The sequence below is a fragment of the Scyliorhinus canicula genome, chromosome 1 (genome assembly GCF_902713615.1).
Source record: "Scyliorhinus canicula chromosome 1, sScyCan1.1, whole genome shotgun sequence".
NCBI classification, from domain to species: Eukaryota; Metazoa; Chordata; class Chondrichthyes; order Carcharhiniformes; family Scyliorhinidae; genus Scyliorhinus; species Scyliorhinus canicula.
This window is the reverse complement of record NC_052146.1, coordinates 44,596,334-44,609,579: the sequence shown is the minus strand read 5'-3', so window position 1 is coordinate 44,609,579 and position 13,246 is coordinate 44,596,334. Positions and strand designations below refer to the sequence as shown.

General features: G+C 43.1%; 1 protein-coding gene across 1 annotated transcript in view; it reads left to right on the top strand.

The window, feature by feature from the left end:
* Positions 1–13,246, top strand: part of vps37ba (VPS37B subunit of ESCRT-I a) — a 43,670-nt gene that overhangs the window by 26,907 nt on the left and 3,517 nt on the right. The window contains exon 3 of the mRNA XM_038790227.1: positions 9,395–9,477. Coding sequence (XP_038646155.1) covers positions 9,395–9,477 — 83 coding nt within the window. The remainder of the gene's footprint in view (positions 1–9,394; positions 9,478–13,246) is intronic.

The following is a 13,246-nucleotide window of genomic DNA, read 5'->3' as shown; positions in this document are numbered from 1 at the left end:
CATTGAAGCCTACTCGTGACAATAAGTGATTTTCATTTCATTTCTTTGGACTGTGGGAGGAAACCAGTGCACTCAGAGGAATCTTACACAGACACGGGCAGAACACGCAAACTCCATACAGTCACCCAAGGCTGAAATTGAACCCAGGTCTCTGACGCTGTGAGGCAGCAGTGCTAACCACTGCCACCGTGCCACCCTTTTCCCCCGATATAACTCAAAGAACTTAGACACAACAGTAATTCTTAAAGAGGCAGTGCAAATCTTAAAGGGATAGTTGAGAGGCATCTCTAAGATGGGGTAAATCTCAAACTGATGGTAATGCAGAATTCAAAACAGATCAACCGCAATCTTATTGAATTGTCGAAGAGATTTGAGGAACTGAAATGCTTAACTGCTCCTAATTCGAATGTTCATAAAATGATTTGCAGAGCTCTATATATGTTTTTGCTAGTCGTATTGTTTAATAATGCAGTTATTTATAATTCATCATTATCGCTATTATATCGTGGAAGACTGCAACATCTTCAGCTTAAGTAAAAGTGTTTTGCTGGCTACTCAAATTAAGATCACACCATTTCTAGTTGTTGATCTCTTGACTGTTTTTGGAGTCACATCTGCTACCTAAAGTCTGGTACGGAGAGAGTTATCTGGGCTTGTGCAGCGTCTAGAGTTTATGAATGTTTAGGGTGAAAACAGAAATTTGACTGCTTGGTAGGCAGTGGAGAGATGTGGATGAAGAGATAATTATATTTTTTAAAATATAACCAAAATTAGACGTAGTCTGTTTGGAGTGAGAAAAGAAGCAGGAATGGTCAACAAATTCTAGGAAAATTGAGATTATTTTGAGTACACATTTCTTGCACTAGTTCATGAATTGTTTTAAAACGTGGAGAAAGTCCAGAGATCATAGTCCAAATCCTGGAGAAAAAGATTACCAAGATTATATTTGATTTATTGCAGTAAAATAACCACCTCCCCACCAACTATCACCATTTGTTCCCTGTTCCAAGTTGTCCTTTGACACACTGCTTTCCTCTGTTCTGCTATTATGTTCTGAACTCTTACCCGCACCCTCCTTGGTCATTGTCACCACAATTTACATTCCCTTTGACTTTTTAATCCAAGACATCTTTGTCAATCTCCACCTATAATGTCTTTCCAGCCCCACCGCCTCATGCCACACACCTCGGTTCTCTTCTCTCTTCTCCCCCCCCCCCCCCCCCCCCCCACCACAAACATGCACACAAAAGTATAAAGATCATCCTATTTTCAGTTCTCTCTAGCTTTGGCCAGAGTCACCCAGACTCAACATTAGCTTTGTTCTCTCTCCTCTGATGCTGTCAGACCTGCTGAGATTGTCCACCATTTTTGTTTCAGATTCCAGTATCCACAGCAATTTGCTTTTTAATCTTTATTTAGTTATGGTAGTTTATAGCACTAATCAGTACTGATTAACTGGGGCCGATTTAGCTCAGTTGGCTGGACAGTTGGTTTGTGATGCAGAGCAAGGCCAACAGTACAGCTTCAAGTAACGGCTCGGGTTATTCACCAAGACCTGCCGTCTCAACTTTGTCTTTGTGGTGATCGTCAGGGTAAATCATGGAATTTACAGTGCTGAAGGAGGCCATTCGGCCCATCGAGTCTGTACCATCCCTTATAAAGAGTACCCTACTTAAGCCCAAACCTCCACCCTATCCTAGTAACCCCACCTAACCATTTTGGACACAAAGGGAAATTCAGCATGGCCAATCCACCTAACCTGCAAACTTTGGACTTGTGGGAGCAAACAGGAGCACCCGGGGAAAACCTACGCAGACACGGGGAAAATTTGCAGACTTCGCAGAGACAGTGGCCCAAGCCGGGACTCAAACCTGGGTCCCTGGAGCTGTGAAACAGCCATGCTAACCACTGCTACCGTGCTGCCACAATCACCTCCAGTCAACTCTTCCCCCTCCAAGGGGGAAGCAGCCTATGGTCATAATGATTATGGCAACTTTACATTAATCAGTGCTGATGAACAACTTCTGGAATATTGCACGTCACCCGGCAGAGGTGACTGCTGTTAGTGGGGGAAAAGGTTTGTGAAACTGGTTGTTTTTATTAATGGCTAAGCTTTTTATTCCTTTATCAGAGTTACAAAGTCAGATGTGTGCGGACAGGGGCAAACCCCTAATCCAACTCCTCACCTGCTCCAAAAACCAATTCAACTTTAATCCAATTTATGTTCCCCACAAGAGAGACATACCAGATTTAGGCATTACACCTGACCTCATGCTTACCTTAGCCAAAAGGCTGAGAAGCGATTATTAATGGCTAGGTTGATGACGAGTGTATGGTCTAAACTGTAAAAATGACGTCTGAAGGGAAACTTAACTTGCTGCAATGTACTTTGGTTTTCAGTTCAATTAAGTGGACCTAGATTAGTTGAATAGGAATCAGTTGAAGTGAGATACATTTGAAAGATGAGGCTTCACCTTTTTGCAATGTTCGGACTCCTGTGAATCATTCCATGAGGTAGCAGATGTTTTGTAATGAATCTGCTTGCTTTTTTTCCCCCAAAATAAACAATGTGGAAAATTATTCTTTTTTTTTCTGGACATCAGTTCACCACCACTTGTTGCATGGAGGGTAATTTGCTTCCAATAATATCTGTGCAGTCCCACCAACTACCATCCATTTTGAGTTATGCTGATGTCTAATATACCCTCTCAATAGGATAAGTTAAATTGGAATTTATTTGGGGAAACTTTGGCACAAGCCCACCCCATTCAATTTTTTTTTTTATAGTTTGTGTTTCAATGTGTGCAGATTGTAAAAAGCTTAATTTTTCCAAGTAATAATCTAATAATCTTTATTAGTGTCACAAGTAGGCTTACATTAACACTGTAATGACGTTACTGCGAAAATCCCTTAGACGCCTGTTCGGGTATACTGAGAACATAAGAACTAGGAGCAGGAGTAGGCTATCTGGCCCCTCGAGCCTGCTCCTCCATTCAATGAGATCATGGCTGATCTTTCGTGGACTCGGCTCCACTTTACAGCCCGAACACCATAACCCTTAATCCCTTTAGTCTTCAAAAAACTGTCTATCTTTATCGTAACAACATTTAATGAAGGAGCCTCAACTGCTTCACTGGGCAGGGAATCCCATAGATTCACAACCCTTTGGGTGAAGAAGTTCCTCCTAAACTCAGTCCTAAATCTACTTCCCCTTATTTTGAGGCTATGCCCCCTAGTTCTGCTTTTACCCGCCAATGGAAACAACCTGCCTGCATCTATCCTATCTATTCCCTTCATAATTTTAAATGTTTCTATAAGTAAAAACTGAAGCTGCAAGTACAATGAAACAAATGTCCCTCCTGAACCATGTGACTGTTTCATTTTTGTGATGGTTAATTTTGAAATAATTGCAAAGAAACTTGGAACTTAGAGTAGCATGGTGGGACAGTGGTTAGCACTGCTGCATCACAGCACCACAGACCCAGGTTCAATTCCAGCCTTGGGTGACTGTGTGAAGTTTGCACTCTTCCCGTGTCTGCGTGGGTTTTTTCCAGAGTGCTCGGGCTTCCTCACACAGCCAAAGATGTGCAGGTTAGGTGGATTGGCCATAATCAGTTGCTCCTCTGTGTTTAAAGATGTGCAGGTTAGGTGGGGTGATGACGATAGGGCGGGGGAGTGGACCTAGGTAGAGTGCTCTTTCAGAGGGTCGCTGCAGGCTCAATGGGTCCCATTGCACTAAGAATTCTCTCTCTCCCTTTTACTCCTGATTTCCCCCCCCATGTCATCTGGTGTGCCATCTTCATTCGGTGGGTCTTCCAACCTCTACCTGTTGGGGTGGCATGGTGCTATGTGTATTGTTATAAGTTGGGTATGGTTGGGTTCTATGCCTCCGTTTTCCCCCCCACTCCCCCACTTTTCACTTGTGTCTGTGGTTCTTCTGTGGCCTAATGCTCCCTCCCTCTGGGAATTCTGTGTTTCAAATCCAACACCGTTACTGCTGAGATCCGGTAAATACACCCACCTCTTAAAAACATGTTATTTCCAGCAAGAGTTTGATCCATAGTTCCGTCTGCAACGTTCCAATATGAATTTATTTTAAAGGCTATATTTAGTATCAATTTACTGTTAAGTGTCATGGGAGGTTGACCAGTAAGGGCAGAATTTGGGCAAGATAGTGGTTAAACCAAGTTTCCACGGCACAATGATTTGAACTAAAAGGCTGTTCAAATCATTGAAGAGCATCTAATACTGATTCATCACAGTTCTCAGAATAAGAACCACACTAGTTCAGATACAGGCATTGCTTCAATTGGAACAGAGAAAACCAAGCAGACGCTTTGCAGTGGTTTTTAAAATTTATTTGGGGATTTGATGGGTGAATAATGCAAGAATTATTTCCTGTGACTAGGACTTTAGTGCCAAAGCACACTAATGCAAAATTTTCTGTGGTGGAAAAATGACTTTATGCAGAGTTGTCGGACCTTGAAGTGCTTTGATCCAGGTAGTTGGGGCAGACTCTGTTACTACTTTTCAGAGCAAAGAGAATCATTTTAGATTGTCATAATCAAGAGAGCCAGCACTAATATCGGCTGATTAGTTTTGTACTGTCCTATAAATGATGGTAGATGGGCTGGGCGGCATGGTGGTGCAGTGGTTCGCACTGCTGCCTCACAGCACTGAGGACCAGAGTTCGATCTTGGCCATGGGTCACCCCGTGTGGAGTTTGCACATTCATCACCCCCACAACCCAAAGGTGTGCAGGTTATGTGAATTGGCCATCCTAAATTGCCCCTTGGAAAAAACAAGTGGGTACTCTAAATCTATTTTTTTTAAATGATGATAAATGAGCAATGATGAATATTTGAAGAAGTATTTCACAATTCTCCACAAATATATTCAGTTGCAAAATAAATGTTCCAAAGAAGAAGCAAACGATTGTTGCTAACTATGGATAGTGTTAGCTTAAAAAGGAGGGCTTAACATTGCCAAGAGTAACAAGTAGTAAGCTTGAGACTGAAGTAGTTTTGGAAACCAGTAAGAATGACCTAAAGATTAATAATAAAAGATGGAGAAAATAAAATAAGTAAACTGGCAAGAAGCCAATGACCCCCACATCCAGTGAAACAACTAAATAAAACAAGAGCTTCTACAAATATGTTAAAAGAAGTGGCAGAAGTAAATGTGATTAAAAGACTGAGACAGGAGAAGTTATAATGGAGAATGAGGAAATGGCTGAGATGCTAAACAAATAAGGCCCCTAAATACTGGAATTAGCAGGGAACCAAAAATGGCAGAAAGAGGAACATAATGTAGTTACAGTGAAGAAATACCCCAGGGCCTGATGGACTACACCAGATGGTTCTAAAATTCCCTAGATTTTGGAATGGTCCCTGTAGATTGGAAGGTAGCAAATGTAACACCACTACTCAAGAAAAGGAACGGGGTTTGGGGGATAGAGGGGGGGTTGTTGTGAAGGAAAACTAGGACCCGCAGTCCAGTTATTCTGGCACAGTCCAGTTATCCATCGCTGGGAAATTGCTGGAAATCAGTTATTAAGGAAATGGACAAAGCACTTCAAACATATGATTAGGTGGAGTTTACTGTAGAATTAGGCAGAGTTGAAATAGATAGAATCATAGAGTCCCGACAGTGCAGAAGGAGGCCATCCGGCCCATGCCCCTGCCCTTCCCTCGTGACCCCGTCTAACCTTTTAGACACTAAGGGGCAATTTGGCATGGTCAGTCCGCTTAGTCTGCACATCTTTGGACTGTGGGAGGAAACCGGAGCATCCAGAGGAATCCCACGCAGACATGGGGGGAATGTGCAGACTCAGCTCAGTCACCCATCGAACCTGTGTCCCTGGTACTGAGGCAGCGATGCTAGCCACTGTCACCATGCTGCCCTAAAGTTATTTAAATTCTATCAGTTGCTGTAGATGTAAACAATATCTCTTAGTCAGGAAGGGAGTCCCTCGTCCCATTGCCTCTTAAAAATAAATTAAAATGGCTTATTGTCACAAGTAGGCTTCAAATGAAGTTATTGTGAAAGCCCCTAGTTGCCACATTCCGGCGCCTGTTTGGGGAGGCTGGTACGGGAATTGAACCGTGCTGCTGGCCTGCCTTAATCTGCTTTCAAAGCCAGCGATTTAGCCCTGTGCTAAATCAGCCCCTAATCTGCCCTCTTTCCTTTCTTCCTCTCCCACCTGCCTCCCATTCCTAAAACCTCTTTTCCTTTCCTTCCCATCTCCACCCCTTCTGCACTCCCTTTTTTTAATCTTTCCCTCCCTCCTTCGCCTCCCCTTCACACTCCCTTCTTTTCTTCCTCCCGTTCCTCCTCGACAGTGAAAAAGAAAAACAGTACTGGACAAATCATGGTGCCAATTCACATAGAAGTAGGCTAATTTCACTACAAATGATTCCTAAACAGACATAATTGGAAATTACAAAGAAAAAGTTTAGTTCAGCCCAGATGGATTTCGTGCAACAAAACAATAACAGCATTTGCAATTTGTTATGATTTGATCAAGAGAATGAAATTGTTACTGACAGATTTGTTTGAGAATGTAACTGGCAGAGTAGATGAAGGAAACCAATGGATGGAGTGTATTTGAATTTTCAAAAGTCCGCATCTGATGCTGTTACGCAAGATACGTGCACACAGTATTGGGGGTAATATGCTTGAATAAGTGGAGGATTGAAAGGAAAGAAAGAGCAGGAAAAAATCCAGGTAATTTGGGGGAAACTGCTGATTGCTGCAAGATCAGTGCGTGGGCCGTTACTATTTGCAATCTTTATTGGTGGATTGGATGAAGAGGTTGAGTGTAATGTAAAGCTATGCAAAGCTAGGTGGGAAAGTAAGCTGTGAGCACGACACATTCTGCAAGTGGACATAGACCAAGCATAGCAGGAAGGTGGCAGATAGAGTACAATGTGAGGAAATCTGAAAGTCATTTTATTGGAAGAATTTTAAAAATACAGTTTTTATTAAATATTGAGGGATTCGGGTGACCTTGCCCAACGTTGACCTACAAATACAGCGGCCAGTTAAGAAGGCTTGTGACAATAAGCGAATTTCATTTCATTTCGTTTCAAATGATATGTTGTTGTTTATTGCAAAGGACCTGAAGTATAAGAGTAAAGAAATCTTGTTGCGATTGTGCAGCACTTGGTGAATTATTCCTGGAATAATGTGTGCAGTATTGATCATCTTACCGAAGGAAAGATATACACTAGCTGGGGTGGGGCGGTCAGTTCAAATAACATTGTGGTTTTTTTTCTCTCCATCTGTCCATAAACTGAGAGGTGCTTTGAATCAATTTTTTAAAAAATAAAATAAGCAGTAGTGTATTTCCCAACTCCTCTGTGGTCCAATTTTGACTAATGACTCTACAGCAGATTTGGGGTAGGATTAACTTGATGTTGGTTTATTGCACATATTCAAAAAACCGAAAAGAGGGGGGGTCTGCAATCTCTTCCTCCGTACTTCTACAGTGAAGAGAAGGATAGAGAAAAGCAGATTTCCAGTAGAGACCACAGAAAAAGTAAAATATTGGTTCACGAGAGTTTGAGTCCAGAATTAAACCCCAGTGAGGAATTATTTCACTGAGGTTGGCGGGCTGCAAAGGTGTTGTAAAATTTGCTTCTCAACTAGTGTTGACATTTTAAGATTAAATAAACACACCAAGATGAATGAATCGTTTTCGTAGGCATTGGTACAGAACTTCCAACAGGATTAAACTAAAAGCCCAGCCTGACCAACTGCTGCTGTGTAGCCCACCAACCAGTTGTTGAGCTGCAAGCCAGTCTGCTGTTTAACATGCCAGTCATGTGGCCTTGCCTTCAAAATGTCTCAGGGATGTTTATCCATTGCCTGGAAATTGGCTTGGTCTTCAAGGCTGCTAATGTCTCCACCATTATCGTATCCCTACAGTGCAGAAGGTCATTCGTCCCATCGAGTCCTCCAAAAGTGCACCCTATATAGGACCACTGCCCTGCCCTAGCCCTGTAACCCCATAACTACACCTAACCTTTGGACAACACGGGGCAATTTAACATGGCCTATCCACCTAACCTGCACATCTTTGGACTGTGGGAAGAAGCCAGAGCACCCGGAGGAAACCCACGCAGACACTGAATTGAAAATAAATCTTTGAAAGACTATTGTCTCTGTATAGGGGGCTGCTTTAGCACAGGGCTAAATAGCTGACTTTTAAAGCAGACCAAGGCAGGCCAGCAGCACGCGTTCAATTCCCGTACCAGCCTCCCCGAACAGGCGCCGGGATGTGGCGACTAGGGGCTTTTTACAGTAACTTCATTTGAAGCCTGCTTGTGACAATAAGCCATTTTCATTTTTTCATTTCATACTCATTGACTTCGTTGGAAAGTGTGGTTTATCAAATGCAATGGCCTGCAAGTGGTGTTGACCACTTTGAAGTTGCGCTGTGCAGTCCCCAGGTGGTCTGGTAGAAGCTCTTGAGACACAGTGAAGTGTGTTATTCCCGGCAGATCAGCTATCTTAATGGTCTTTGTTCAGCCAAAATGTCCAGTTTACAATGGAGAAGTAATAATAATATAAGATGTATTTTTATAAAAGTATAGAGTTCAATTCTATTCTGTCACAGTTCTCCCCGTGTCTGCACGGGCTTCCTCCAGGCGCTCCGGCTTCCTCCCACAAGTCCCAAAAGACGTGCTTGTTGGGTGATTTGGACATTCTGAATTCTTCCTCTGTGTACCTGAACAGGCACTTGAGTGTGGCGACTAGGGGATTTTCACTAACTTCATTGCAGTGTTAATGTAAGCTTACTTGTGACAATAAAGATTGTTATTATTAGTAAAAAGATGTCACAACAAAGAATTGCTAAATTGATTCCTGAGATGAAAGTGCTGTCCTTTGAGGAAAGGTTAAGCAGAATTGGTCCATATTCTAGTATGAAAGAATGAGGAGTGATCTCATTGAAACATGCAAGATTGAGACTGGCTCCTTCCCCTGCCTGGTTTAGCTCACTTGGCTTGACAGTTGGGTCTTGATGCCAAGCAAGGTCAGCAGTGTGGGTTTAATTCCCGCACCGACTGAGGTTATCCATGGTTGTCCTTACTTCCCAACCTTGCCCCTCTCCTGAGGTGTGGTGATCCTCAAGTTAAATCACCACCAATCAGCTCTCCCTCGCAAAAGGGGAAAGCAGCCTATGGTCGTGTGAGGCTACCTTTTACTACATTGTACACTTCGCCCAAGCCAGAGCAGTTTAATTCTATATGGTAATATTAATCCTGTTTTTAAAATTATTGCACAATTCTGTCTTTTAAACTGTCATTGCTTTAATAGAAAAAGGCACGTTTAATCTGCTTGTCAAAATACAACGAATTTTTGACATTAAAAACTATTCTTCTCTCCACAGATAGTCAATCCAGTGGTTCTTCACTAGACATACTACTTGCACTGCTACAAACAGAAGGAGCAAAAATTGAAGAGGAGACGGAGGTAAGTGTTTCTCATCATTCAAAATTTTAATTGCAAAACAAAGGTGTTTGCTTAGTGAGTAACTGCACCACAAGTTGTCACTGGGAAATAGGATGTCCCAAGCTGAATCTATTCTTTGCTTATTTAATTAAGCCTCGCAGTTTGATGTCCCTGGGCTAAGGAGGAGGACCTTTTTCACCCTGTCTTGCCATTCCTGTTCATAGTCAAGTCTAGGTGGCAGTGTGTGAAATGTTGTGGAGGGTAAAATTTGGTTAAACTGCAGTTCGCAACTTTATCACATGTTCTGTTGACACTTCATCTGAAATGGTTGTACCCCAGAAGATGTGCTTGGGACCCTCCCCCTCCTATAAGTCCCAGGTAAGGATAGCCCAGGAAGTTTCAACTTCTGTTGGGAAACTACGTAACAGCTGGAACTGAAATTATTCTAAATTGGAGACCCCAACCCACCCTCAGCCCATCCACTCACTCGCCTTACACACTCCCCTTCTCTCTTGTCAAAGTGGCTGGGAATTTTGAACTTTGGTTTGGAGCATCTGTAAAAAAGGGACATGGCTTCACTTCCCCTGACAATTCTGCACTGCACTGAAGGCCTCCTGGAGCAGCTGTGCTGCTCACTACTCAGGAGACTTTGGAGGTCCGACCAAGGAATGTGCAGCTCTAGGCACAGCTAAGTAAAAAAGGAGTGGAGTGGCAATTCAGCGGTGATTGTCACTGAGGCATGGTTGAGAGAGCGGCAGGATTGGCAGTTCGATATTCCCGGATCTTCAGGCAACATGGCGAGGAGGAGGGGTGCAGCAATTCTGATCAGGGAAACAATTACAGCAGTAAGGAGGGACGACATGTTAGAAGGTTCTTCAACCGAAGCCATATAAATAGAATTTAAAAAAACAAAAAGGAGCAATCCCATTGCTGGGAGTGTTCTAAAGGCTCCCAAACAGTCTGAGGGAAATAGAGGATATGTAAGCAAATTTCAGAGAAGTGTAAAAGTAATAGGGCAGTCATAGTCGGGGATTTCAACTTCCTCAATATTAACTGAGGTAGTCATCGTGTAAAAATTTTAGAGGAAGCCGACTTCTTAAAATGCATCCAGGAGAACCTTTTAAGCCAGTACGTAGACGGTCCTACAAGAGTGGAGGCGGTCCTGAACTTAATCTTGGATAACCAAGCAGGGCAAGTGGTTGAAGTATCCATGGGGAGCATTTTGCAGACAGCGATCATAACTCCGTTGAATTCAAGATTGTTATGGAAAAAGATGAGGTTGGGCCTGAGATCAATGGTCTCAACTGGGGGGGGGGGGGCATATTAGTGAGATCAGATATGATTTGGCCAGAGTTGACTGGGAGCAGACAATTTTTGGGGTAAATCTGTGACAGAATAGTGGGACTCCTTCAAGAAGGAAATGTGGACCAATATGTTCTAATCAAGAAAAAAGGTGGGCCCAACAAATCACTGAATCCTGGATATCGAGGGATATACAGCATTGGATAAGGAGAAAAAGGGAGGCTTTTGGCAGGTATCTCGGGCTCAAAAGCAGCAGAAGCCCTCGATTGTACAAAAATACCTTTTAAGGTCATTAGCAGATTCTAAAAGGGGACATGAAAGAATACTGGTAGGTAAAATAACGGAAAATCCTAAGTTTTAGCAAGTACATGAGGGGAAAAGAATAACTAGGGAAAGAGGAGGGCCCATTAAGGACCACAGTGGTAATTTGTGTTTGGAGCTGGAGGACATAGGTAAGTTCCTTTTTTAAAATAAAAAAAAGATAAATTTAGAGTACTCAATTTTCAAATTAAGAGGCAATTTAGTGTGGCCAATGCACCTACCCTGCACATTTTTGGGTTGTGGGGGTGAGACCCATGCAGACACTGGGAGAATGTGCAAACTCCACATGGACAGTGACCTGGGGCCGGGATCAAACCCAGATCCTTGAGTTCATGAGGCAGCAGTGCTAACCACTGCGCCAACGTGTCATCCTGTAGATAGGGTTATAAGTGAATACTTTGTGTCGGTTTTCACTTGTGAAAGGGACAGTGTAAGTATAGAAATGAGGTTGAAGGCTTGTGATGAATTTGAAGAGATTAAAACAAATCTCCAGGGCCAGAGGAAATGTATTCCAGGCTGTTGAGTGAGGCAAGGGAGGAAATAGCAGGGGTGCTGGCAATAATTTTCAGTTCCTCTCTGGCCGCAGGAGAGGTGCCGGTGGACTGGCGGATAGCCAATGTGGCACTGTTATTCAGGACGGGAGGAAGGGATTAAACCAGGAAACTACAGTCCAATTAGTCCAACTTTAGTGGTGGGGAAATTATTGGAAACAATTCTTGAGAGTCAGAATTAATCTGCATTTTGAGAGGCAGGAATTAATCAAAAACAGTCAGCATGGTTTTGTTAAGGGGAGGTCATGTCTGACACATTTTATTGAATTTTTCGAAGAGGTGATCAGGAGAGTGGATGGGGGAAATGCATTTGACGTAGTCAACTTTGATTACAGCAAGGCTTTTGATGAAGTCCCACATGGGAGGCTGATGGTGAAGGTAACAGCCCATGGGATCCAAGGAAATTTGGCAAATTGGATCCAAAATTGGCTGAGTGGCAGGAAGCAGAGGGTGATGGTCGAGGGGTTTTTTTCTGACTGGAAGCCTGAGTACAATGGAATCCCACAGGGATCAGTGTTCGGGCCCTTTCTATTTGTGGTTTATATAAATGATTTAGATATGAATGTAGGCAGGTTGATCAGTAAGTTCGCAGATGAAAATTGGTGGAGTGGTAAATAGTGAGGAGGATAGCCTTAGATTACAGGTGGATCTAGATGGGCTGGTCCATGGCAAATTGAATTCGGTCCGGACAAGTGTGACGTGATACACTTGGGCAGGACAAACAATGCAAGGGAATACATGGTAAATGGCAGGGAAGCACCGAGGATTAGAGGGACCTTGTGTGCATGTACACCAATCCCTTCAGGTAGCAGAGCAGGTGGATATGGTGGTTAGAAAGCAGATGGCATTCCTTTATTAGCCAAGGTATAGAGTTTACAAGTAAGGAGGTTATGCTGGGGCTCGATAAAACTTTGGTTAGGCCACATCGAGTATTGTGTGCCGTTCTGGAACCCACATTATAGGAGGAATGTGATAACACTGGAAATGGTGCAGAGAAGATTTGCCAGGATGTTACCTGTTCTGGAGACTATTAGCTATGAAGAGAGATTGTATTGACTGGGGTTGTTTTCCTTGGAGCAGAGGACACTGAGGAGGGGAGAGGGGGGGGGGGGGGGGGGGGGGGGGCGGCATGACGACTGAGATGTATAAAATGATACGGGGCATAGATTTAAGGTAAGGGACAGGAGGTTTGGAGGGATGTGAGGAAAAACCTTTTCACCCAGAGCTTGGTGGGAGTCTGGAACTCACTGCCTGAAAGGGTGGTGAAGACAAAATCCATCATAACATTTAAGTAGTATTCAGATGCGCACCAAGGCAAGGCTTTGGACCAAGTATTGGAAAATGGGATTAGAATAGTTAGGTTGTTTGTGACTGGCACAGGTGTGATGGGCCAAAGGGCCTTTTCTGTACTGTAGATCTCTTATGACTCTAGAAGGTCTGGGCCACTTGTCAAACAAATGATCTGCGTATGGGCTGAAGCAATCAACACCAGCATGGTTTAAAACAAGGGTTTGATCGCCTATTTAGTTATGCATTAATCAATTTTTATGAATTTTGTGTTTGGTGGTATAGATTTTCAAAGCTAATTTAGAAGGTCTGATGTAATTCAAACCCAG